Below are 27,333 nucleotides of genomic sequence, written 5' to 3' on the forward strand. Positions count from 1 at the left end.
CAACTTCAAAAAGAAAAAAAGAAAACATTCATAGCACATAATGTGCATCATCCGATTTAAATAAAGGTTGTACATAATATAAATGAAAGTAGTAATTAAACTTCGAAGCCAGGAAAGAAAAACATTACGAGTAATTACAAAAATAGTAGTAGTTATTTTTTCTAAAACACAAGATGGTACAAATCTAAGAACATATATGGGCTGAATTAAGTGAACTGCTAACAATGATCAACAACTCAACATTACATAATACAGAGTACATATACAAGTATTTTCGAAATAGCATTCACTTGTCTCTTCATCTTCCCCAATCACACTTCAACGGGTTAATCGTTAACTTCGAAACAGTTGAGAAACAAACGACTGTCTTCACAAGCAATAAATAATACTCCGTATAAAAAAAAGACATGCTAATCAGAGTAATCACCCTTAGAATACAACCATCGCTGCTACTTAAATGCGTCAAAAGAAAGCGCCATAGAAATAGAGTGTAAGATCATTAGACCCACAGCTGTTTTGTGGCCTCCATTCTTTCAACTAAAACGCTAATTTCAGCTTGCATTCGAATCTTCATCTTGTAGTAATCAGAGTGTGTGTTCTCAAGAATTCTTAGCTCCTCTAATCTCTTTCTTCTCCTTTCCTCAGCCTCTTGCAAGCACAACTTTGCAAGCTTCTCACTATACTCTACATCCAGCTTCTCAGTTTTTGTCTCTACCAATTGACGATATGTATTCACCTCTTTTCTTGCTTCATCTGCTCGATTCTGGAACATCCTGGCTTCTGTTTCCTTCAAGCGGATGATACTTTCCAAGCTGTCAAATCCATCCTTGTTGGACAATTTCCCAGACAACTCAATAGCCAGTTGTCGCTCACTTAATAAATTCAGCTTGGGACTGCTTTGATGAAAATCATAAGAACGTAAACCTTGCAGCATGGTAGCAGAGTTAATGAAGCTAGACTTTTGAGCCAAATTGGAGGATGGAGAAGGGAACACGTCATCTAGACGACGCTTTTGACTGGCTGTAAATTCGTTTGCCCCAACACCAGTAGCAGCATAATCTGCTGTGTCATCCTTGTCTGTGACAAAAGAAAACCATGAGCATTTAAGTAACCAGTTGGACAAAAATTATCAACGTGTAGACAAGTTTCATGTTAGTTTCAAGCAGTAAACCATGTTGCCTCTGTCAAACACAGAAGTTATGATGAGTTCAAACTTTTAGCTAATGTTACAGGACCAAGAGCCACCCCATCAGATAAAGTATGATGGCAATGTTTTGTTCATATTACCAATAAGAGAATAAACTTTTACACATCAATTATTCAAGCCCTATGCTATAATATATTTACCAGAAGTATGATATTATCAATATTGGCAAAGAATGGTACTAAACACAAAATAACAGTATTATAATCAAAAGGTTGATTTAGTCCCTCAATGGAACTATATCAATAAAATCCCACGAAAAAAAAAACGAAAAAACAAATCCTAAGAAGACCATCAGTATTTTACAAGTTGTGTACAAGGTTAAATCTCAACTTTTATATAAATGCATTTTAAAATTCCTGCTAATAATTGTACTAAATTAATATGACAAGACTAATGGACCTCAACACAGACTACAGTGGTCCCATATATCCTACTAACCATACTTTAGTAGTTTCTAACCATATTGGCATATAGATAGGATTTCCAGCCCAAAAACAAAAACCAGTCCACGTAATGATGTCTACATAGGTTGCACTGTTAATTTTGTAGCCCTACGTCATGTAATAGTGCAAAGTGCTTTGCTTACCAGTCCTATTTATTGATGAATTTCTCTTCTACTTATACACACACACAAACCAAATAACAGAGACCAACAGATCCAATATCCAAAACATTGCTCACATGCCAGTGGAAAATAACTTTAAGCTATTTAAGCAAGTAAAAAAGCAAAAATAACTATTCCTAGAACTTGGTAGGCAGGAGACTAACAAGTATGCCATCTTAAATACAAATTAAGAATGGGAAAAGCAGAAGACATTGATGAAAACAAAGGGTAAACAAAATAAAACAAGTTAGTTTTAAAACAGAAATTTGTTAAGACATTTACCAGACTTGGTAGTAAAGAAGTGAATAATGACATGGCAGGCATCTGACGGAGATATAGCCCTTCTTTCAAGCCTTGTGAGCAATTCAGCAGCTTTAAGATATAGCTCTTTGCCTTTCAGATCTTCACTTCCTTTAAAGATTCTTCTAACACAATCAAGCTCCTTAATCAGTGTTTGTATACCCCAATCTTTAGCACAGAAGATAAACACATCTTTGACAAATCCAAACATTTCTGAAGCATGACCACATCCAAGACAATAGAACTGCATCTCAGTTTTGCCAGAGGACCTCTTCAAGCTAGGGCCAGGTCTTATTAGATTATTCTCAGCACCACAGGAAGCATGACACCAATGAGAGCAAGCATCACATCCAACCCAACTACAGGTATTGTTGGCACAATCATAGTTATAACAAACAGAACACATACACTGGCTGCAAAATCCCTTCTTTGTCGAGCAGACCTTACAGTCACAGTCATCCACAGGCAAAGAGGATTTACAGTTTATATTTCTACATCTCTGGAAGAAGAAAATTTCAGCCAATTCACTGGTTGGGAGATGTGCTTTCCCTGAAACAAATTCATTAAGCCCAAATTTTACTGCAACCAGAATCTCCAATTGTAGTCTGTCAGACTTAGAAAGAGTCTCCATTGTAAGGTCTGACCTTTTTTCGAGCAAATTTTGCAGATAAGCTAACTCATCTTTTCTCTCAGGTGATGCCATTAGACAGTTCAAGTACTCCTTAGCTGATTCAATAGCTTCAGCAGGAAGCTCACGGGATAATTGTGACATAACAGTTGTATGTTCCGTAATGACATCACGAACAATCCTTTCTCCTCTGGAAAGCTTGTGTCCTCTCATATCCTCCAAATTATTCAGCCCCTGGTCCAAAGATTTACTCATGGAGTCAACAGAGCACAAATCAGTTCTTGGCTTGGCAGGCAATTCTGAGGGAAAGAAAGAACTGGTATCTGAGGCAGCCGCCCTATACAGACTGTTACCTGGATCTTTATTAAAGGTACGGGATCTGTTCAACAAAGTATAAGCTACACCACTACCATGATTTGATAAAGAGACCCCATCTCCAATTGGCTTAAAACGACTATGAACAGATCCATTGGTTCCTTCACCGCAATTCCAATCCCTCCTACGACTACCAACCGAATTCTCATAATATTCAGTAGAATTCTGAGTTAACGAGCAACTAGGGTTATGTGAAAATGGGTGAGAGTAAGAGTACGATAACGAAGCAGCTGTAAAATCATCAGAGCATGTTACTTGAGTATTATTATTGTTATTGTTATTGTTATTATTATCTGAAAGTGCCAAAGACTGCACACTCCTACATGGCTTAGGACGCACAACAGCATCACAATTTGGTGGTGCGGCATTTGATGCAGATAGCGAAAGAGAAACATCAGGCAGAGCTAGAGACAGGTCAAGTGTCTGTGTCTCAAGCTTAGGCTTCTTCCAGCCATCTCCCTCTCTTTCCACATCCTCCTGAGCTTCTCGTTTTGACGTACCACCATCACTGTTGCTCAACTGCAGAAAATCCCTCTCCACCCATTTCTCCTCTTGGTTCGAATTCTCCAAAACCTCCTTCCAGGCCCGTCCCTGAGCAACGGCAGGAGAACAGCCACTTGGCCCAGGGAGAAAAGGTCCGTTTTCATGGTTTTGTTCTGACATTAAAGGCTTATATTATAAACCAAAGCCTGCAACACATTTGCAATTAAGGAGAATCAAATATCAAAATAGGATTGAAAAATTACGTTAAGGTCTTTTTGCTTAAGAATCTGACTAGCAAAATATAGCAACAAGATCGCTCGTTTTAATCTTTCACAAATCAGTGCACATAACCAATAGTTCAAAAATCCACCTCGGGAGAACCCTAAATTGACTATACAGTCTATCTCTATACTGACAGTTAAATAAACAATCAACACTAGAATGAAAATTTTCACTCTATTTCTCCCAAGACCCAACCAAAGAGAGCCCAAATTTATGTTAGGATTATTAGTTAATCTTCAAATGTGTTCCACCCAGTATCTCACAGCTTAATTAAGATGAAGTAAAACATTTATGCGAATTTCAATTTTCAAAAAGGTGATTTTGATATACAACATTCTGTAAATGCACAGTTATAAGTCAAGTTATGAACTAAGTATCTCTATATGAAGAGTAATCCTAATGTTGACCCTCGAAAACGACGAATTTCTATATTCTATCATTAATAGCAAAGAATGGATAGTAGGCTAATACCATAACCAAGCAATGCCAATTCAAGCTTAAATCAATGGCACCTCGATTAATTAGTTAGACAAAGGAAAGTCCCCAAACAACTTAACAAACAAATATACTATAATTCGATAAATGAATCAACTTCGTGCAAAACCCCTAATAAAATTTTTTTTTTAAAAAAAAAATAAATAAAATAAAATAAAATAAAATAAAATAATAATAATAATAATAAAAACTTTGTGTAATACCCAATTCGATTAATGGAAAACCCAAATCAATAAACAAATAAAGTATCAGAATACATTTATTCCTCTCCCTTGAAAAGAAAAGGGTTTTCCTCTCTACTTGCCTAGGGTATTCCTACCGGTGTGCCGGTCTTCCTCCATTCTTGGCTATTGATTGACTGAGACATGGCGGATGATATTGCTGATCGATATGCTAATTTACGCTTGGACGATGTTGAGGGTACTGTGGTTGATTTAGGGGCGGTAGAATCGAATTCTGCTCCGGAGAAATTCGACCTTATGCTGATGGGTCGATTGGTTACGGATAGACCCTATAATGTGGAAGCGTTCAAAACAACTATGATTAAGAGTTGGGCGCTTTCGGATAAAGTGATTATTAGGGCTCTTAGCAATAATCTTTATGCATTCCAATTTTTTAATTGGAGGGACAAGGAGAAAGTTTTACAGGGTAGACCATGGTGCTTTGATAACCTATTGCTTTTGCTCAAGGAGGTGGAGGGTAATGAACAACCTGAACACGTCTCTCTAACTCATTCACCCTTTTGGATTCGTATCAAACACTTGCCGTTTAATTGCCGATCGAACAGGGATGTGGAGGAATTAATGCTGAATGTAGGGGAAGTCTTAGAGATTGAAGAGGATGTGCTTGGCTTAGACAGATTCAGGTGGGTGAAGGTGATGATTAATGTGACAAAACCATTAAGGAGATGTCAAAGAATCCGTGATAAAGGGGGGAAAGAAATAATGATCGAATTTGCTTATGAGAGGTTACCATTTTTCTGCTATGCGTGTGGAGTTATAGGGCATGCCGAGAGGGACTGTGTAATGGTGTCGGAGGAGAGTAAAAAACAAAAACTAGGGTGGGGGAGGTGGCTTAAAGCTTCCCCTAGGAAGGGTAGGATGCGAGAGGTGGAGGAAGTAGAAGCAGTGTTAGGGGCTCAAAAACAACTTTTTATAACTCGAAATAAGGATGATGAATGTTCTGCTAATAGTGATGAGGATGTGGCTGGTGTGAAAGGGAAGGAAAATGATTGCATTGTTAGTAATGTGGAGGGTTCACTCGAAAAGGGTGCAGGGGCTAAGGGTGCACACAATCAGATTAGTAGTGGCGGTGCTATCATAAGCAGGGAGGGGGGTGTTTCGGGAAAAGGGGATAATGTGGGGGTGGAAGAGGGTGTTACGGCAGGGGAGGTGGGGCAAAGACAGTTGGTGTTCTCTGTTGGGCTAGGGGGTGGAGTGTCAAAGGGGAGGGGAAGTGGAAAGACTGTCCGTAAGCAAATTAAGGACAAAGGGGGGAATGGGAGCAAGAGGATGGAGATTGATAAAGACAAATTATTGGGCAAAAGAGACAGGGGGTTTGATGATAATAATGAGGTGTTGGAGTCTGTGAATAAAAAAGCTTTAATTGATAACTCTTTGATTGGTTGGCGAATGGCGGAGACTGTCGATGAACAGTCCCGCCAAGCTCAATGAGTATTTTAAGTATTAACTGTAGAGGGTTGGGCAATACCTCTGCAGTTAATAATCTCCGGAACTTAGTACGGAGAGAAGCCCCGTCTCTTATATTTCTTATGGAGACGAAACTGAGTAGTGGTGAGATGGTGAAAATTAAAGCTAAATTGACAGGTTATGAGGGTTTGGCGGTGGATAGTTGTGGTAGATCGGGTGGGGTGGCGTTATTGTGGGCTAAAGGGATTGAGGTTGACTTGTGTACTATGTCATTGCACCATATTGATGTCCATATCTCGAAGGGGTTGGGGGAGTTTAAATGGAGGCTCACGGGTTTCTATGGATGGCCGGAAGTTGCTAATCGACATCTTTCTTGGAGTTTGTTATCTGAGTTGGCTAGAGCGGATGATTTACCTTGGGTTTGTTTGGGCGACTTTAATGAGATTTTGTCCGATTCGGAGGAAAAGGGTGGAAGGGATAGAGCGCTTTGACAAATGGATAATTTTAGGGATGCGGTTGATATTTGTCAGCTTATTGATATTCCATTCTCGGGTTATGAATTTTCTTATGACAATGGGCAAAGTGGAGAGGATAATGTGCAATGTCGTCTTGATAGGGCACTTGCTTGCCAAGCTTGGGTGAGTGCTTTCCCTAAAGCTAAGGTGTTATATTTGGAGAGGGAATGGTCAGATCATGCCCCGATTAAGCTTGTCTTGGATGAGGAAGGGGAAGTAAAAAATAAGTGGGGTGACAAAATTTTCAGATTTGAGCAATTATGGACAGAGCATGATGGATGTGAAGGAGTTGTGGAGGGGGCGTGGTTGATGGGGGGTGGTTCGGCTGAGCAAAAAATTGCTCAATGTGCAGCAGATCTTCGAATGTGGAGTGATAGAGAATTTTCGAAAATTTTTAAGGAGATCCGGAGCAAGAGAAAACGCTTGGCAGTGTTAAATAAGGGGGGTCGTTCAGTGGCACAAGTGAATGAGAGGAGAAAGGTTGTGAAAGATATTAATAATCTCCTTCATCAAGAAGAAGTGTACTGGAGGCAAAGATCGAGAGCAATGTGGCTAAAGGAGGGGGACCGTAATTCCAACTTTTTCCACCGCAAAGCTTCCCAACGCCGGAGTAAAAACCGGATTTGTTCTCTTCTTACTGATGATGGGGTAGAGCACGTGGGAGATGAAGAGGTTTCGAAGGTTGCAATTGATTATTTTAAGACCCTTTTCACATCTTCGAATCCCTTGGATATGGAAGAGGCGCTGGCTGGGATTGATCATAGAGTGACAGCAGAGATGAATGCAGGGCTTACTGCTCCTTATACGGCCGAAGAGGTCCTACAAGCTTTAAAGCAAATGCATCCGTTGAAGGCCCCGAGGCCGGATGGTATGTGCCCCTTATTTTTTCAGACATATTGGCATATTGTAGGTCCTTCTGTTTCTGATTTGGTTATTGGTGTGCTTAATGGTGATATGATTCCGAAAAGGATTAATAGAACATTTATTGTGCTCATTCCGAAGAAGAAAGATCCGGATTAAATGACTGAATTTAGGCCGATTAGTCTTTGCAATGTGGTGTATAAACTGATTACTAAGGTGTTAGCGAACCGTCTGAAAATTTTCCTCTCTGATATTACTTCTATTAATCAGAGTGCATTTATTCCGGGTAGATTGATAACTGATAATATTCTGGTTGCTTTTGAGTTGTTCCATCATATGAAAAATTCAGGGACGGAGAATGGTTCGTTAGCTCTTAAACTTGATATGGCAAAGGCGTATGACAGAGTAGAGTGGTGCTTTCTTAGGGCTGTGATGACTAAGATGGGGTTTGCAGAGAGCTGGGTTGATCGGGTGATGCATTGTGTCACGACTGTCTCCTTTTCGGTTCTTATAAATAGGGCACCTTCGGGGGAGTTTACTCCTAATAGGGGTTTACGGCAAGGTGACCCTCTTTCCCCTTATCTTTTTATTTTGTGTGCGGAGGCACTACCAGGGTTGTTGTCTAGAGCGGTGGAGCTAGGGAATCTTCATGGTGTTCGTGTCGCACCGACGGCTCCGACCATCTCACATTTGTTCTTTGCTGATGATAGTATAATTTTCTCGAAGGCTAAGGCGGAGGAAGTTAATGTTATCAAGGATATTTTGCATACTTATGAGCTTGCTTCGGGGCAAATGGTGAATTTTGGGAAGACCACGGTGACTTTTAGTAAGGGGGTTCCGGTGGATAGGAGGGAGGAGTTAGCGAATTTGCTTAGGGTGAACATAGTGGATGTGCATGATAAGTATCTTGGTTTACCTACGGTGATAGGTAGATCAAAGCGGGTGCTTACGAAGGGAATTAGAGAGAAGCTTTGGAGTAGGCTTCAAGGGTGGAAGGGGGGATTTTTATCAAAAGCGGGTCGGGAAATTATGATTAAAGCTGTGGCTCAATCTATCCCAACCTACGCGATGAGTGTGTTCAAATTTCCCTCCTCCTTTTGTGATGAATTGCGTTCTTTGGTTGCGAATTTTTGGTGGGGGCAAAAGAAGGGAGAGCGGAAAATACATTGGATTGCTTGGAAAAAGTTGTGTGAGCCAAAGGCAATGGGGGGATTGGGGTTTCGGGATTTTAAGGCATTTAATTCGGCGCTTCTTGGCAAGCAAGCATGGAGATTGCTCCAATTTCCGGATTCTTTAGTTGCTCAAGTATTAAAGGCGCGATATTTCCCGGATGGTGATTTTCTTGGCTCGGATCTTGGATGCAATCCAAGTTATTCTTGGAGGGGTTTATGGGGTGTTAAATGGGTGGTGCAGCGAGGATTAAGGTGGAGGGTAGGTGATGGCCTTAGCATTTCTGTTTGGGAAAGTTTGTGGATTCCGGGCACTCAATCTCGAAAGGTTATTTCTCCTAGGGGTACTCTTAGTCATGATTTGAGAGTATGTGATTTAATTCACTTACCAACGGCTTCTTGGGATGTAAAGAGGGTCAAGGAGACGTTTTTGCCTTTTGAGTGGGATCGTATCTTGAGCATCCCTATTAGCTCACGCTTACCTGAAGATTCGATCTGTTGGGACTTGGAGAAAAATGGTGAGTACACTTTGCGCTCTGCATATAAGGCTATCTATGGTGACTCTATGTGGGATGTGGCTTCTCCTTCCAATGTTGCTGCTCAATTCTGGAATCGGGTGTGGAGTGCTGTCACTCTTCCTAGAGTGAAGATGTTTTTCTGGAGGGCTGTTAAAGGTGCGCTTCCTACCTTGGTTGGTTTCGGGAAAAGGCTGCCTGGGAGGGTTATTACTTGCTCGTTGTGTGGGGCTGCGGATGAGACTGAATTGCATGCTCTTAGGGACTGCATTATTGCTACATTGTTGTGGGACGAGAGTGGGCTAGGGGATGCAATTGAGGGCTGCTTTAACGATTTTGGGGAGTTTGCAAGGACTTGTTTTGAGCGTTTGGATGCGAAGGAAAGGGCCCTTTTTATGACTGTGTGTTGGTCTATTTGGTCTGCTAGAAACAAGTGCCTCTTTGAAGGGGAAGTGTGGGAGCCGAAACGCTCAATTGAGCATGTCTCTAAGCTGCTGCAGGAACTTCAAGGGGAGGAGCAGGACAAAATCCTTGCGGGCAGAGGGGTTAAACAGCGGTGGAAGCCTCCAAGAGAAGGGTGGGTGAAGCTCAACGTGGATGGTGGGGTTTGTGAGGGCCTGGGTGCTAGTGCAGGGGCTGTTTTGCGCGACTCAGGTGGTGTGACTCGTTTCGCTGCTGCCTGGAGGACAGAGGAACGTTGGGGGCCGAGTATAGCTGAAGTGAAAGCCATCTTTTTGGGGGTTAGAGCAGCTGTCGAGGCTGGGTACTCTAGAGTGGTGGTGGAGAGTGATTGTCTCGCAATCATCAACGCAATCAAGGCACGAGAACGAGGAAGAAGTAGTCTTCATTTGGTCTTGGATGATATTTATCATGTGAGCTCATTTCTTAGTGATGTTTCTTGGAGCTTTGTTCGTAGGGATGGAAATAAAGTGGCTCATGGTTTAGCTCATTGTTTGCCATGGGAGATTGGTAGTAGTTTTTGGTTGTCGGATTTTCCGGCTTGTATTGTTTCCCTTTTAAACTTTGATGCCCCTATGAATGAAAGCTAATAGCTCTGTTGGAGCTTTTCTTCAAAAAAAAAAAAAAAAAAAAATAAACAAATAAAGTATCCCAAATTTTTAAAAAAAAAAATAAATAAAAATTAGAAATTAGAACCCTAAACCCAAAACCCAATTCAATCAACAAACCCTCAATCATATAAATCAATCAACAAAATAGACCTAAGATAAAAGTAACGATGAATTTGCTACATCAATCAAGCAAAACTTAATAATTCAACTTCCATAAATCCAAACCCAATCAATTTCACAGCATCTAATTAAACATAAAAATTAAAAATTAAAAACTAAAAGTAACAAATCAGAATTACTTACGTTTATGATATGAAATCTAAGAGAGCTAAAATCTCGAGATACAACGAACCCCAGCTGCTCAAAAACGCGGGTCAGAGGAGAGAGGAAGAGCAGCAAATCAACGCAACGGTAATAAAATAAAATTGTGTTTAAGCAATTTTCAGCACAAAGAAGAGTTAATTGTTTTTTTTTTTTTTTTTTTTTTTTTTTTGTTCAACTTTAATTGAATGTTGTCTGAAAAAAAGTTTTAAGTCCCAAATTTTACATGTGTGTGTTGGGCTAGTGAGCATTGGGCTTTTCATCAACTACAACTATACAAGTCCATATGGAATATGTTGAAGCACAAATGATTTGTTAGCCTTAAAATAGAATATACAAGTACTAATTTTGAAATGATAAATTTACGCACATACAAATTATCCCTGTGAACTATTATCTTTGCAACACTTATAATTTTAACTGCAATGATCAATTACGTTAGTCACGTAGTTTATGTCATAGTTGTTGAGTCTTAGCCAAAAGCTTACAAGAAGAGAGTCTATCCACATACAAGTCAAATGAGGTTTTATCATAAACTGTAAGTAGATAGGAGAAATATCTCATAAACTTCATATGCTACTTATATTTCCATCAATCTTTCAATGAGAAACAACTTTCTTCACAGGGATACAAAATTCATCCGGCAACGATTAGTTTGCCTTCATAATATGCATCATATACCCCCATGCAACCATGCAAGCGCACCACTCGACGGAGGGGGGACGAGGAAAGGGAGGTCGAAGGCAAAGGCTCCCTTCTTCTGGTTTATGTGGATGACATTGCTTTCACTAGTAATGAATGACTTAGATTCGATAAATGAGCTTAAGAAAACATTAAGAACCCAAAGAAATTTAGAAAACTCCAAGTCTTTTTCTAGAGATTGAAGTGATGAGGTCGCAAAGAGGAAGTTTTGCTTATATAAATTGCCATAATATGCATCAATTCATCATCATCTCGATGACTTGTAAGCCTTTAAAATTACGTGAGACATGATATACATATATTTTTTTTATAGATAAGAAAAAGCGTTCAAAATATCATATTAAAATCTTTCACTAGTCAACCTGTTTCATACGAGTTAGTAACACAAACCTTTTAATAGTGAACGAAAAAGATATGTAAATCCTCATTTCAAAGTACAACTAATGTATTTTGTTAGAGGACCAACACAGCCAAAAGCTTAAGCTGATGGTTGAGGCCCATGAATATATTTTATACTCTATCACTCCCCCTCACATAAAAGGCGCTTTAAGCTTGAAATGTGGATGCAACACAGGCCCATCCATACCTAGCGCGAATTAATTCCAATTTAAAGGAGTTTTCAGGTTAAGCTGATGGTTGAGGTCTAAGAATATATCTTATACTCTATCAGATTTATTCTTGCATATTGATGCTTTTAAAATACTCCATACAAATCTTCCTACGAATGAGCACATAGCTACAATTTATATCATTATTTGTCTTTATCTTAAAATACAATTCTTGTATTTTATACACAAGATCTACTTTATATATTATACAAGTATAATTGAATAGAAGATCAAAATGTTGAGAACTTGAGAAGGACAATATCTTTTCTCCAAGAAACTCCACATGGGAGATGCACCCCTTTCATTTATTGGAGCTCCCCTTTTGGAGGCAGGATGGCGTAAACGGCAGTCAATATTTATCATGGCCCCCCATCTTTATTTGATCCCCTTAATCTTTCTAATTTTACGATATCCACTACTTAGTCTTACATACAAAGATGTGGTTCAAAATGCCCTTTAATTCTAATCGTACTCCAATTTTTTAAATCGTAAAAACAGTCAAAGTAGAAAAGACAAATACAGTAGATATGTGCACGTATTTATATACAACCGATATAGTCATCCACTCCTATGCATTCCTAAATCAAATATAATACTCCATATTATATAATAATTACCTATTGCGAGATAAACTTAATGATGTAATTAAATATGGTAGAAGGGTAAAATAATGAATTGTATATAGAGTTACATACATCTGTGTAATAAGAAGTCAAAGCACAACTAACTCAACTAATCATGTTAGATTAAATTAATTGTAAGTGATTGTTCATCAAATGTAGAGATAATTGTTTTAAAAATATATAGCACTACTTACATTTTCCAAGGGTTTGGTTTAGTAGTGGATTTCAATTATTGTACTTATAAGTTATAAAAAGCAAAAATGATTTTTTCATAGACTATCAAACCAATTTCATCATCGTGGTGTGCAAATTTTCACTATTGCCATAAGTAGTCCATAACAAATGTTAAATATGATTCAATCTTTAAAAAAAAAAAAAGTTTTGGACCTACATACAGAAATGTATGTGGTACCTACATGCTTACCAAGCTCCAACCATGAACCCACTTTGATTATTATATGAAAATGGGATCTTAATATTTTGAAGCCAAAAATCATTGCAAGCCTGTCATAGACTCATTAGGAATATAAAGGTACAACCTCATTTAACTTGGTGATATTATATTGTCTACTTATAAATTCGAAATCAATAACAAACGAACAAATATCGTCATAATTAATCTATGTTAGATTGTTAGATGGTGCAACCTCCGTTTAATAATAGTCTTGCCTTAACTTTTACTATCAACTTTTCAAATATCATCGAATGATAAATTGACTTCGGCAAAATTACTACTTTTATAAAGACAATATACCTTTTTATTTTTTAAGGGTTTGTAGGGTTCGTTTGGCATTGTTGTGATTTTCTATTTTTTGTTTTTAAAAGTATATGATATATGTCACATAATGAATTAAAAATTATTTTAACTTATTAAAATCAAAATAATTTTAAAAACTGACAACAAAAAAGTGAAAACACCTTTTTTTATTTCCTGTTTTCGGTTTTTAGTTTTCAAAAAAAAATAGAAAACTGAAAATCAAAAGTTATGCCAAACAAGCCCTAAGTTATAAGTTATGAGTTTCTATTCTAGTAAAAATACGGAGTATATTCGTTTTATCATCTGATATTTATTATTTATACGTACATATTCTTCTTTAGGTACTCCTATTAGTTGTGAATATAAATGGAATACAACAAAAAATTTCAGGCACATATTTTAGGCACATATTTTGCAAATTTTTATTATTTTAACAACTCTTATGGAGTCATATCAAGAGTGGAATGTCAATCCTAAATTCCTAAGGATGCATATATTTTGTCTTGTAGCATTTTATTAGCAAAAAAGATGAGAGAATAATTATTATTTATTTGTTTCTTTGATTTAAAACAAAAGTCCAGACAATAATTATGTGAAAGACAACTACTTCTAATTATCTGTAAATGAAAAATAAGCGGAATTGTTAAGCGTTTGACCAAATAAAGGGAAGACAACCGGATAATATGGTGACAATTTTGTGGATAAGATAATAATAATATCACTTGGTGATAAAGCCTTATAATTGGCTAATTGTTAACCTAGTTAACCATATAGTTATGCTTCCTCTTATTTTATTTAAAACTTACTTAGAATTGGTGACATTTAATTTGTCGTTTTTTTATTGTTAGGAACTATCTAAAGTTGTTTGTATACATATAGGTATAGGCCAAAGAATAAAATGTAGTTTAAAACATTATTGTGGACAAATAAATTAAACAACGGGATTTAATATAAAATGTTAGAATGAAGTATAGTTCTACCTATTTTTAGTAGGTTATTAAATGCAGAATGACACTATTCTATGTTCAATGCAATTTTTTTCTATTGTTTTCAGAATTTGATATGGAAAATTATATTAATCTTGATGTCTAAATAATACTCTGTATACTCTCACTATAATTACCCAATAATCGTGTCAAAAAAAAAAAAAAAAATTACCCAATAACAAACAATTGAAGTGATGGCATATATCTTACGAGTACATATTACGGAATATTAAATAATTGTGGTCAAAATTAATACTTATACTCGTACAACTTTTTTTTTAATGAAAATTATTATACACATGAAATAAGGTGCAATTCTTTTTCTTAAAATTGCCATCTAAGAGGTTTTTTTTTTTTTTGTTGACCAATTATATTTGTAATCATCAAAACCTATAAACACTTAATTCAAAAATTATATATTAAAACGTTATTTTTATTGATCAAAGTGTTGCATGCATGTAAATAGTACCGACATCAAATTAATGTAGACGCATTTATTTTGAAACGGAAGGAGTAGTAACATAAAAATTGTGCAATATTAAAAAAGATCTTGTTAACGAGCGTCCCGGGGCGTTAGATAAGGAGTAATTATATTGGTTGAAATGATATTAAGTTAGGAATGCATGACAAAATCACGGGTCATTCGGTGTAATTAATGTTAATTTTACTCTAATATTTGTACTTTAATTCTCTTATCTAACGCCTCGACTCTCGAGAGCGCTCATTAGCTTTTGCCTATTAAAAAATAGATAAAGTATATAAAAATATTCACTCATGTGTCATGTCTAATACAATGTGGGCCAATCTGTATATTTGCCCTAAAACAGAAAAACATAAGAAAAAAGGCCTTCTTCCAACTCCTTTAATTTAATCAAAAAACACAAAAATACACTCACCCCTCTAACAATTTTCTGATTACCATGAAAGCGTTGTAAACAAGGTACATATGAGAGGGTTTTCCAGAAATAGGAAAATTTTTAGGGAAAATTGCTAAGTATATAATTTATTTTTTTTATATATAATTTCAGACTCAACAAATTTTGTTATTTCATGCTAACAGAACTTACCATTTCTGGGTCTGTTAATGCCTTCACCTACTAGCTTCCCCTGCATCAGGTACAACCATTTCTTGCATTTGACCTTTCCCTCTTTTTCCTGTTCATTTTTTTTTTTTCTTCTGGATTTTTATATTTTGTTCAATTTTTTGTAAATAATTTCATGATTTTAGGATTTATTAATGGGTATTTTGCCATTGATGTAATTTGGGTTGTTAAGAATGTTGTAACTTAAATTTGTTTAGATTAGAATTTGAACGGGTTTTGTACTTTTGTTGTTCTTGGTGTTTAACAGCTGGGAATCTCAAAAAGATTGAAACTTGATGATGTTTGTGCTTAGAAAATAGGTGTTGCATGTGTTTGGTGTCAATTTATTCATAATTATGTAGCTTTTCTTGTGTTGTTCGAGAGGAATTTGGGATTATGAAGTCTTATTTGATGAGAAATGCTCTTAAATCATCTAATTTTGTTATCTCAAGTGAAGAAAGAACTCTTGTTCTGAACCTAGCTGATTTCCTAGATGGTTAAGGTTAGTAACAGGTGTTTTTGATGAATTGGACTGTTAGTTTCGGGCAATTGTAATCATTATCTATTTGGGAAAGGGCTTACCTTTCTGTTTGAGCGAATTGCGTTGCTTGTTTTGGCTATAAAAGTATAATGTAGATTTGATTTTAGTTGTACTACATTGTATAAATGTTTGATCCTGGATGGATGAGTTGTTGGTTACATTTTGATTGAGGCTTATGCTTTTCAAATTGATGTAGGTAAGATGTTACACATCAGTTTAGTAAAAATGCTGAATTATTATACATTTGACCACCAATTTGTCCTATTGCCTTTTTTTTTAATCTTTTAATATGCACAGAAAATGTGGTTTATCTAACTAGGGGCCAAATGACAATTCTCTTTTATTCTTAGGTTTAATACTCTTGTTGCTGATTGACCCTAAAGGAGGGAGGGGTGGGCTGTTGAACCTGAACCTTCATTGTTCTATACACCTCCCACTGGATATTTGAATTGATTTGTTATTTACAGTCTATAATTCTATACTAGCGTGAGTTGAGAACATTGTTGACGGGAGTGGCTTCAAGGCTTGGAGCCAGCTGTTTTTGGGATTCGTATCACCTTTCTTCTATTTGAAGTGTCTGAATGCCTTATATAACCACGTTTGGGATAAATATTCCAAGTGGCTTCATGTATAGCTCAATGGAAAAGAATTATTGTTTCTGAACTTTATGGATTCGTACAAGAATACAGTGAACTTTATGGTCATAAAGGTGCAAAACATAATTTAGCTTTTTAATTGTAAGGTCATTTACATCTATTAAAGCGCATGTTCTAACCTTTTAGACCATTACCCCACACTAACTCAAGGGACGTAAGCAGGGCTACAGGAAAAGTTGTCATGGACTAGTTTTACATGATTGCCTTGCAGACTAAAACTTGACTTTAATAAGAGATTTGGAGTTAAATTTTCTGTTTCTTTCATTTTTCTCTTTTCCTGCTTTAATGGTTTTCTCAATCTTTTGTACCTATCGGGCTGAGATATGTGTGGTTAGTGAATGCCAAATTGATGAAGGAAAACTTGTAATTATTAGTTGCAGGCTGTTATGATCAAGTGCTCGAAGCTTATGAGCTAGGTCTGATTAAGCTTACTTTAGATGTACAATTTATTCTTGTGTATTGAGATGGCATGTATGTTGGGTTAGATTGATGTCTCTAGGAGCTTTCTATGATCGATCTTTTGGGCACGGAAGTTCCATCTAAATGTCATTTCTGTCAGGGCCTCACAGTTCAGAAGCAATATGAAATTCTGTCTCCCTTCTTCCTGCTGAGCTGAAGAAACTGGATTCTCTGCTGAATCTAGTCTGTTACTCATTGGTGTCAAAGTTTATGTTCTTAACTTTATTAGATTGAGCCTTTCCTTTGTATGTCCTTTTTTGGCTTGGAGCTCTATGCATTTAATAAAATGCTTTCCAAACTGACTTGTAGGGTAAGTGCCCTTCTTTTTTTTAAACAATAGAGAATTGAAGAGATCTATTGTGTTGAAAGATGTCTTCAGCTAATGATTAATTAGCATATCAATATGTCTAGTTACCTCTTCATCATAATCACGTTTGTAAGGTTGAGAATTAGATTTCTGTTCATAAAAAATATGGCCACTGGTACTTTTAAATGGCTTTTATGTATTCTAACTGTATCATTTCTTGTATTGATGCAGGTGAAATGGAGACGACATATATGAGATGTCTGAACAACAGTATTTCTCGATTCATTCATTTAATGTCATGTCAGACATCAAAGGCTATGCCTACTCAAAATGATTTTGAGAGTTTGGCTATTATGCTGAAACATTTGAAACCTGTCCTTGATGAAATTAATGATGATGACAAGATAGCTTCAGAAGGAAATTTATGGAAGGAGTGTGAAGATTTGGATGCTTACATCAATTCTGCAAGAGAATTTATGGAACGATGGTCGCCGAAAATGAGTAAACTTTTAACTGTGAGTCGATGAATTCCTTCAGCTCCCACCCCAACCCCCCCCCCCCCCCCCCCCCCCCCCAACCCCCCTCCCTCCAAAAAAAAAAAAAATCAAAAACCAAGATGAAAATGCAGTTTTCTTTGAAAATTAGAAAAACATGAAACCTTAACCATAAATCAATCATCTTGCTTAGAAATACCTCCCTTTTCCCCAACCGAGAATCACGAAGATGCAGTTTTCATTGAAAATTAGGAGAAAAAAAAAAAAAAAAAACCAAGAAATCTTAAACCATAGATCAATTATCTTGCTTAGAAATATGAAGTTTTGTGTTTTATGAACAATATTACTTACTAGTAATTGTTAGTTTGCATTTGTTTTTGACATGGGTGTTACAAAGAAATCATTTTTTGGACTTTCAACATCCGTAGGAAGGAAAGTTACTGGTATATAAAGAAAGAGATTCCCCTGAGTTTCTTCAAGTTTTGGGAGTTTCCAGAAAATGTGACCATCTATAGATGTTCAGTGCATTGTAGTTAAGATATGCTAAAGGTGCTGCTATCTTTGCAATAGATGCTGTAGTGGTGTTCCAAGTGGTAATGGTGTAGGCTGTAGTTACTTCCCTTGTTAGCTTCATTTCTCCAGAATATAGGCTTTTGTTACTTGTTTCTCATCACATGTCCTTTTTTTGTGTACTTGAACTATTTATTATAAACTGCACATTTCTGTTGTTTGTGGGCTACTGTATTTTGTAATCAGTTTGTCTTTACGTTATAAAGGGTGGCTCTCTGCAATTTTTTTATTTTTTTATTTTTTTGTTTCTGGGGTGTATATTTGATATGTGCTAGATGTTGACATTCTTCATCTTTTAAATATACCTTAATATCTTATAACCAATTTTAACTGTCAGGTTTCACAAAGTGAGCAATTGCTGAAAAGAATCAGGAGTTCTTCCCTTGAGATATGTGGTATATTGTGTAGGTTATTACGGACATCATCGTCTTCATCTAGTTTCGCTGGTGTGCAAGTATGTACCGAGATAATGGTAGCTTGAGATAACCCCTTATCTTATTATTTAATTCTACTTTCAAGCTCTTGGCTAGTCTCTAACTTCTGTAGGACTTTTTAGCATTGTGTTCAGGAACTTCAAAGCTGGCAGCCTGAGCGGATCTCAGTACACATTGAACAAGCTCTAAAAAGTAAAAACGATAGCCTGATTTCTTGTAGTGAACACTTGGCAGAAATCGTGGAGTCTCTGAGCCTAGCATCAAATCAGGAATTACTTAAAGAGAGTATTGCTGTTGAAAAGGAAAGGGTGAAAGTTTATGCGAACAAGTGCACAGAAAAAGTGGATCAGATCAACCAAATTGTGGATCTCCTGGCTCTTCTTCGTGACTATATGCTAACAAACGGATGCTCTGGAACAATAAATGGCGTTCCTATCCCTTCATACTTCCGCTGCCCTTTGTCATTAGATTTTATGTTAGATCCAGTCATTGTAGCTTCTGGCCAAACATTTGAGAGGTCGTCCATCCAAAGATGGCTTGATCATGGGCTAAATACTTGCCCCAAAACCTGCCAATATCTTTCACACACGAATATCATACCAAATTACACTGTCAAGGCACTGGTAGCAAATTGGTTTCAGGAAAATAATCTGAAGCCTCCAAATAGCTCTGACAGCACTAATGCCGATGACAGCACCAGTGCTCAAGATGTAATCCGTACTGATAGTTTCCGTTGCTCAGTTCATAGCAGTGACTCTATGTCTAGGTCCTCCTTAGAGATTGGAGATACAGTTGGAAGGCTAAATATCGATGATCCTTCTGTATCTGATGAGGTGAGCTCCAGCATGTGCCAAGGTTTGGAAGCCAAGAAGTCCAACAACCGTTCCCCTGAACACTCATATGCTCATTGTAGGACCCACTCTGCAACAAGTGCTGTTTCCAGCTGTGACTACATGCCTTCATCAACAACTGAAATATCAAGGATATCTGACAGACATGAAAATGTAGGCGAGATCACGTCAGAGCGCTCTACATGTAATTCCTTATCAGGGAGAGGATCTCAAAGTGCAAAAACAAGTTCTGAGAATGGGAGCAATAACTATTCCAGAGTTAACTCACTTTCATTCTCTGACTCAGGACATGATGAAACAACTACACCATCCCATGTTGATGTATTGGTCGAGAAACTAAAAAGTCCATCCAATGCACTGCAAACTGCAGCTGCAGCCGAGCTGCGACTTCTTGCTAAGCACAACATGGATAATCGCATCATTGCTGGGAAGTGTGGGGTCATTGGCCCTTTAATCTCACTTTTACACTCTGATGTAAAGATAATCCAAGAGCATGCTGTGACTGCCCTTCTGAACCTTTCACTTAATGAAGAAATCAAAGCAAGGATCGCAGAAGCAGGAGTAATTGAACCATTGATACATGTTCTTAAGACAGGAACTGATACAGCTAAAGAAAACTCAGCTGCAGCTCTTTTCAGTCTCTCTCTTCTTGAAGATTATAAGTCAAAGATTGGGCGCTCAGGGGCAAGCAAAGTGCTGGTCGATCTTCTTGCTAGGGGGACCGTCAGAGGGAAAAAGGATGCTGCAACTGCCTTGTTTAATCTATCCATCTGTCATGAAAATAAAGCTCGAATAGTTCAAGCTGGAGCAGTGAAGCATCTTATTGAGCTTCTAGACCCTCCTACAGGAATGGTTGACAAATCTGTAGCCCTTCTCGCAAATCTATCCACAATCTCTGAAGGGCGTATGGCAATTGCTAAAGAAGGTGGTATACCGTTGATTGTTGAGATTGTCGAGTCAGGGTCACGAAGAGGAAAGGAAAATGCTGCTTCCTTGCTGTTGCAATTGTGTCTTAATAGTCCCAAATTTTGCAACTTGGTACTCCAAGAAGGTGCTGTTCCTCCACTTGTTGCTCTATCTCAGTCGGGAACCCCTAGAGCTAAGGAGAAAGTAAGTGATATTCTTCTCTTTCGTAACTTTTTCTCATATTTTTGCTGCTGCTGTCTTTTTTTTTTTTTTTTTTTTTTTTTTGGTGCTGGGTAAAATGCACGTGGGTGGTAGATTTTGAGCTTAAATGTTGCAGATTAATCGAAATTTTCAAAATTGCTGTATCGATATTCTAAGTGCCAAGTATTCTAACTAAAGTATTATCTTTCCTGTGTCACTTGAAAGAAAGAGCTTGGCATTGATGTTTTTAAATAGCCGCTTTTTGAAACTTTTAAGTGGTTACAAGATATTCTAGTTCTCATTGAGTTACATGGATCGTTGAAAGTATAATGCAAGGTTTTGTTTATGGATTTGCAGGCGCAGCAGCTTTTAAGTCATTTCCGTACTCAACGTGAAGGCGCTGCAGGCAAGAAGAAAAAGTGAGACAACATTTGCTACTGCTATATTCTTTGTTTTGTATTTAGGGCTAGGCCATTTGCGTTAGAAAATCTGTGTCCATGTAGATCAGGTATTCTTTTGATCGTAAATCTTTTCAATCAAGTACGCCATCATTAAATTTTTGTTTGTCTAGTACATATTAGTTTCTAGTCAGGTAGGGGTTTGTCAGTAATTATTTCACCAAAATTTCATTAGCCGTCGTGATGAGCTTGTTCTTGATTAAGGATTACTGTGTATATATGTGTAATATAGAATCTTGATGTTCACTACGCATTGTTCTGTTTGCTTTCATATATTATGTAAAGATTACAAGCTTAAGCATTCAACGGCTTTATAGGCATGGTTGTGGAGTGCAGATTTCTTGTTTAGGTTACGATCTTTGCATTATACAGGGTGGCACCCAATTACTGAGCAAATCTTGCATACCTCCATATCAAATTCGTTTTCGTTCACTTATTATAAATCCAGTGATTTTAGTTTGAGATGTGGATCCATAAACTCAGGAAGTATTGTATTGAGTTTGGATCTTTTTGAAGGGTCGTTTAAGGCGTGCACCAGTACTCTGGTAGATAGTAGAGAATGCTCCGTTAGGAGTATGTGTTTTTGTGATCATAACCGTGACACCGGAAAATTCATAGCACAATGAAAGGTCTGCACGGTGCAGTGGGCTGGACTCGAGTTTGATCATTGTACTGTCGTTTATTACTAGGTATGGGGTTATATCTATTCTTTTGGGTCAGACTGCTCGGCACTTTAATAGGCTTCTCACAGCAAAATAGAATGAGAATACTGTTGGACATTAAAGAGACTGAGGAATGTGTTTTTTCAACTTTAACAGCATTTCAATTTTATTACAAATATACAAATTATATTTCTAGGGAGTAAATATCTGCAACACGATTAGCCTCTCTTGACGATAAAAGTAATATCTCTTCTCCACAACTCATGGTTACTTGATGCTATTTAGCCTTCATAACTAATCATTCTTCTCTTCCGTCTCCCAACAACTTTGCGTGCTTTACGTGCACTATGTGAGCCTTGTGAGGTGCGTGTTATTGGTGCAGATATGTCGCGTGCTTGCATATGAGGTGCATGCGCTATACACTGGTGTGACGAGTATTGATATGACTACTCAACAAAGGCTCATGTATTGACCACAGACCAGCAAACGGTGGTGCAATGATGGGTCTACAGTGGGCTGGACTTGAGTTCGGCCCATTGGATGATCATTCACAGCCGGCGGACCTGCCAAGTACATATATTTTTTGGGCCTGAGCTAGGGCTTCTCTTTTCTTTTTTTTTTTTTTTTTTTTTTTTTTTTTTTTTTTTTTTTTTTTTTTGAACAATGAGCTAGGCTTCTCTTAGCAAATGAAGATTCTGATTTCACAAAACAATGAAGAAAATAAATTTAGTGTTAAAATCTAAAAAAAATCAAAAGTAAGTGCATGAATCTGGTAAACTCTTGTCCTTGTCAAATGCAACTAGGTTTAATTATGGAAAATGAAATGTTGGTATTTCATGCTATGGTCCAACTATATGAAGTCAAGGTTTTTTTTTTTTTATCCTTTAATTCAATGGACCCTCCTTTTATCAGTGTTTGGGAGCTTAGGCATGTGATCATGTCATTGAATTGATTTCTATTGAATTAAATTGATCGTTACTGATTGATTTTATTGAATTAAACCGATTGTTTACTTTTAAACATGAAATTTTGTTGTTCAAAAATGATACTTATAGCTAACTTTTCACTAAAAACCTTTTTTTTTTTTTCCTATTCACTAGTGCCTTTCTCAAATACTAGGAGTACTAATTTTATTATCTAAACTAAATTTTTCTACATATTAAAGAGAACAACACCTTATTTATTACGGCGTGATATTTAGGATCTAAATAATTCAACCATAAAACTTACAATGACTTTCATTTTTTGGTAACCCATAAATTAATCACCGCAAATTATACAAGTACGTACTGTATTATTCTTTGAGCTTTATAAAACCTCTTTACTACCCTAACACCTATACAAGATTACTTATAAAGTATAAAACTTATTTAGCTACAAAATTTTATGTATCACAAGTTTAAATCAACCATTAAAATTCAATTTAATATTTCAGAAAATCTTTAACTTTAATTTGAATGGTGTTGAATTGAGTTCCAACAGTAGAGACATAGTGGTAACAGTGACGGTGGGCCGGTGGACTAAATGCAGTGAATACTTCGTATATACATAACAAATTTCTTAAATAAAAACTTCTTGGGTTCTAAATTATGCTTATTTAATTTAAAGTTCTCTTCGTACTAAGCAAAATTTTAGCATTTTATGTTATGCAAATATTATTTTTATACTTAAATAGTCATATTTTTCAGGTGCTATAACCTATGCTTTTCTCTCTATATTTAGGAAGTATGAGGTTTTCCATTCTTAGAAAGTTGTCTTAAGTGTATAATGGGTTAAATTAGATTGTTAGAAAATAGAAATGACAAAAGTTTCTTAGTTTCCGATATTTTTAACATTCATAAGTACATTTCCAATGCAATCACAAGAAACTCTAGATTATTAAAAATCAAGTGTTATGGCGATTTTTGTTTCTATTAAACAAATGGAAGCGAGTTGCAGTGGTGAGCAATGAGCTGATGATACACGCAAAATAATAGGTTATGTTGGAAAAATATATGAGAACAATACACAATTCATAAAACAATTTTTCTTATAATATGCCTTGAATTTGTTTGCCCTACATATGTATGTAGTACTCTATATTTTCAAATTTTGATAACAATATGCACATTAGTAATTAAAAAAAAAAAAAAAAAAAAAAAAAAAAAAAAAAAAAAAAACTGCTACAATGGTTGAAAAAAAAGTAGCACTAAATCTATAATTTTCCGTCAATCTAATATTCATACATACGGAGTACTAAATTGGGTTTATTTGAAAATTGTCTCAAATGTTTCCCAATTTATTGATGCGTATATTGTTACTTTGATTAAGTGTTTAATTAAGTAAACTCATTTACGAAATTAATTAATAGCACTATATAGAAAATGAGCTATATAATTAAAATCAAAATCCTACTATTTTGAATTCTAATTCAGGTGTGCGTTATATATAATACTTAATGTTGGAATTTCAATCAATCTAGTACAATTATGTATTATGTGTACATTACGAACAAAAAACCATTTAATGTTGGAATTTCAGTCATTCTTAGTTGGGATTAAATTTATGAGCAAATCGTTTTGAAGGCTATTGTATCTACTTTTCGACATGTATAGACGTATAGTAGTCTCTAAGTAAAATTTCTAATAATACATTAAAGCTTTTTAAAATCACTTAATCTATGGTGCAAAAGCTTCCTAACTAGAACAACATTAATTAGAAAAAAAAAAAGAAGCATCATATGTATATTCACCCATGGGATAGGTTCTTAAGAGAAAACTACTTCAAAGTCTACCAGTCATATTTCACCCTAACAAGACATTACGTGTGAAATTTTTTACAAAAAGTAAATAATTATCGAGATAACATTTCAACTTAGATTTCCCCTCCTCCTTCCCCATGAGAATAAGAGTAAATTGGTAAAACCATCAACTTGAACTTGTCCCAAACTTAGAGAAGAAACCCTTGAACCTCTCCTCCAATGTAAAACCTCTTTGAAATTAACCCACAAACACAAAGAGACAAACCTTTCACTATACCAATTTTCACTTGCTCTAACAAGTAACACCAATTCTCTTAACTTGTACTTCTTGCATTTCTTCTTGAAATCAACCACACATACACATACATGATACATCCCATTATATCCTTCAATTCCTCCTCAATTATTTATACACCCCACACTCCCCTTCCCATCCCAAATTTATTCCATCCTTAACAAAATAACACCTCTCTTTTTCTCCTTTAAAAAAAAAAAAAAAAAAACATCAACAACCCTAAAAAGATGAACATGGATCATTCAATCTCTCATCACACATCAAACAATAATAACTCAACATCATTCTTCCTTTCATCATCTTCATCAGCTACTAATACTAACACTTCTACTAATCCTACTATCACCTCTTGTTCTTCTTCCTCGATCTCTACATCATTAAGTATCCCTACCACTCCACCACCACCAAGTAGTAGCCGATACGAGAACCAAAAGCGGAGAGACTGGACCACCTTCGGACAATACCTGAAGAACCACCGCCCCCCTCTCGCGCTCAACCGATGTAGCGGGGCCCACGTACTGGAGTTTCTACGATACCTTGATCAGTTCGGAAAAACTAAGGTGCACAATCATATGTGTCCGTTTTACGGTCACCCTAACCCACCTGCCCCCTGCCCGTGCCCTCTCCGTCAAGCGTGGGGATCGCTTGACGCTTTGATCGGACGGCTCAGAGCTGCCTACGAAGAAAACGGGGGTAAGCCCGAGATGAACCCGTTTGGGGCCCGTGCTGTACGGCTTTACTTGAGGGAAGTTAGGGATTCTCAATCTAAGGCCAGAGGTATTAGCTATGAAAAAAAGAAGCGTAAGCGGGTTTCACAGAAGAATAACAACGAATCGTTATCGATGATGGTGGCGCCGCCACTGGCGCAGCAGCCATTGCCACCACCAGCTGGTGCTGGTTGATATTATGTAAGGATGTTATGTTTTTTATTAAAATTATCAAGTATTTTGTGTATGTATTTATAGTTGATGGTGTTGTAGTAGTAGTAGTAGTAGTAGAAGTATGTTATGTTATTTGGTGAATTATGATGATGTTGAATTGGTTGGTTAGGTTTTCTAGGGTTACTACTAGTAGTATCATCTTATGGTCAATGTTATTGCCTTCTTAGGGAAAACTTATCAAATTTGTGTTACTTTTATCTCAAGACAAATTAAATTAGTGTATGATGATCTATTAATAAAATAAAATTATAAAAAGTGGCTTAAAAATATGAATTAGTTTAATTAGACGAATGAAGTGACTATAATAAAGTCGTTGTAATTCGTAGGTTGGCCAGCTGGTGCGAGTTCTATAAATAGTTTTATAATGTTATTTCTAATTAATAATGATGAAATTATTTTGAGATAGTTTCGTATAGAAAAATTTGTGACATGGTTTTACATTTGTGGTGTAGATGACTAGATTCATGGTATATATCTGATTGAAATTAACAAAGGGAAAATGTGCACGAGCTTTGAAATTCCCAAGTTAAAGTTGTGGTTGATTATATATGTAGAAGTTAATCTAATATATATATGTTACAAGTAAGATTAGAAGAATCTTAGTACGTACTAGTACTTAGTGGAATACAAAAATGAGCATGTTTTTTTTATTCATTAGTAAAATGCAATTGTTGTTTGACTGCATTTAGTACTGCTTAAAGTATATGTTAAAGATATGCGGAAAATGTTATGAGTTTGACTACTGTTTTATACTGCTTAAAGTAGAAGCTAATAAGCTATGACATCTTTGACCAAAAAATGAAGATAAAAAACAGTTTAGATTACGAAACAAGAGAATGACAAAACAAAAAGAATGTGTTATTCCATAATTTCTCAGAAAATATTGATTTCCATTATTTTATTAGGGGTAGAGATACATCAGTGTTTGATTTAAATGCTGGTTATTATTATAGAGTCCCTAATTGAATCTGGGACATACATATATAAATTCTAGTATGGTGATGAAGATCAAATAAATTTAAATAAATGTAATATAAGGGTCTATTCTCTTCAGCTTAATTTCAGTTCAGTTCAGCTCCAATCAGTTCAGTTTAGTTCAGTTCAGTTCAATTCCTAATTTCCTTCTTTCATAAACAATTCTATTCAGTTCAGCTTAGCTCAACTCCAATCAGTTCAGTTCAGCTCAGCTCAGTTCAATAAATCAGAACATGCCCTAAGTTCAATAAATCTAGATGAATATAACAAACCCTAATACTTAAATGCTATAAATATTACTGACCATGCATTATAGATTTATAGTATTATGCTCATTACACTATATTCTATCATTAACTAGCATCTTTTTATTTTATTAATAAAATCTCTCCTTAATCAGTTCATTCATTTTGATACTGTGTATGAATTAATTTCTGGAGAATTTGTCCATAAGAGGTTTGTTAGGCAAGAATTATTGAAAACACCCAATCTGAATATCTGATGATCTTTTATTTAATCAGGGAATGCTACCCTATTATTTAGAGCATCTGTTAAATTTAATTATGCTTTGCTCAAGCTTAATTAGTGCTATATTGATATTTGTTGAAGGT

The 27,333-nt window shown here is 36.2% G+C and overlaps 4 protein-coding genes across 6 annotated transcripts; 3 read left to right on the plus strand and 1 right to left on the minus strand.

Moving 5' to 3' along the window:
• Window positions 1-10: 10 nt before the first annotated feature.
• On the minus strand, window positions 11-10,627 carry LOC145567108 (protein OBERON 3-like). Its single transcript, XM_081626336.1, has 3 exons — window positions 10,457-10,627; window positions 2,094-3,803; window positions 11-1,077 (listed from the first exon to the last, which is right to left on the minus strand). Exons 2-3 carry the CDS (start codon window positions 3,775-3,777, stop codon window positions 500-502), a joined length of 2,262 nt encoding a protein of 753 aa, XP_081482462.1. The 5' UTR covers window positions 3,778-3,803; window positions 10,457-10,627; the 3' UTR covers window positions 11-499.
• LOC145568038 (uncharacterized) lies at window positions 6,518-7,558 on the plus strand. Its single transcript, XM_081627481.1, has 2 exons — window positions 6,518-7,406; window positions 7,449-7,558. The coding sequence occupies exons 1-2, from the start codon at window positions 6,518-6,520 to the stop codon at window positions 7,556-7,558; spliced, it is 999 nt and encodes a 332-aa protein (XP_081483607.1).
• Window positions 10,628-15,018: 4,391 nt separating the features above from the next.
• LOC145567109 (U-box domain-containing protein 3-like) lies at window positions 15,019-21,378 on the plus strand. 3 transcript variants are annotated; one of them, XM_081626337.1, is made up of 6 exons: window positions 15,019-15,090; window positions 15,211-15,266; window positions 17,427-17,710; window positions 18,597-18,731; window positions 18,816-20,654; window positions 21,009-21,378. In XM_081626337.1, exons 3-6 carry the CDS (start codon window positions 17,432-17,434, stop codon window positions 21,072-21,074), a joined length of 2,319 nt encoding a protein of 772 aa, XP_081482463.1. In that variant the 5' UTR covers window positions 15,019-15,090; window positions 15,211-15,266; window positions 17,427-17,431; the 3' UTR covers window positions 21,075-21,378. The 3 variants fall into 3 exon arrangements, with proteins under 3 accessions (XP_081482463.1, XP_081482465.1, XP_081482464.1); XM_081626339.1 differs by having other exon boundaries at window positions 15,030-15,266; window positions 18,597-18,713; XM_081626338.1 differs by lacking the exons at window positions 15,019-15,090; window positions 15,211-15,266 and adding an exon at window positions 16,584-17,198.
• Window positions 21,379-24,890: 3,512 nt separating this feature from the next.
• On the plus strand, window positions 24,891-26,160 carry LOC145567110 (protein LIGHT-DEPENDENT SHORT HYPOCOTYLS 4-like). Its single transcript, XM_081626340.1, has one exon. The coding sequence runs from the start codon at window positions 25,034-25,036 to the stop codon at window positions 25,706-25,708; it is 675 nt and encodes a 224-aa protein (XP_081482466.1). The 5' UTR covers window positions 24,891-25,033; the 3' UTR covers window positions 25,709-26,160.
• Window positions 26,161-27,333: the final 1,173 nt, after the last annotated feature.

This window comes from Chenopodium album, chromosome 11 (genome assembly GCF_948465745.1).
Source record: "Chenopodium album chromosome 11, dcCheAlbu1.1, whole genome shotgun sequence".
In the NCBI taxonomy this organism is placed as follows: domain Eukaryota; kingdom Viridiplantae; phylum Streptophyta; class Magnoliopsida; order Caryophyllales; family Amaranthaceae; genus Chenopodium; species Chenopodium album.

Coding starts and splice junctions, on each gene's coding strand:
- LOC145567109 (XM_081626337.1), top strand. CDS start 17,432: ATGGAGACGACATATATGAGATGTCTGAACAACAGTATTTCTCGATTC. Junction 17,711..18,596: donor AAATGAGTAAACTTTTAACT/GTGAGTCGATGA, acceptor TTTAACTGTCAG/GTTTCACAAAGTGAGCAATT. Junction 18,732..18,815: donor AAGTATGTACCGAGATAATG/GTAGCTTGAGAT, acceptor AGGACTTTTTAG/CATTGTGTTCAGGAACTTCA.
- LOC145567110 (XM_081626340.1), top strand. CDS start 25,034: ATGAACATGGATCATTCAATCTCTCATCACACATCAAACAATAATAAC.
- LOC145567108 (XM_081626336.1), bottom strand. CDS start 3,777: ATGTCAGAACAAAACCATGAAAACGGACCTTTTCTCCCTGGGCCAAGT. Junction 1,078..2,093: donor CTTCTTTACTACCAAGTCTG/GTAAATGTCTTA, acceptor CTTTTGTCACAG/ACAAGGATGACACAGCAGAT.
- LOC145568038 (XM_081627481.1), top strand. CDS start 6,518: ATGGATAATTTTAGGGATGCGGTTGATATTTGTCAGCTTATTGATATT. Junction 7,407..7,448: donor GAAGGCCCCGAGGCCGGATG/GTATGTGCCCCT, acceptor GGCATATTGTAG/GTCCTTCTGTTTCTGATTTG.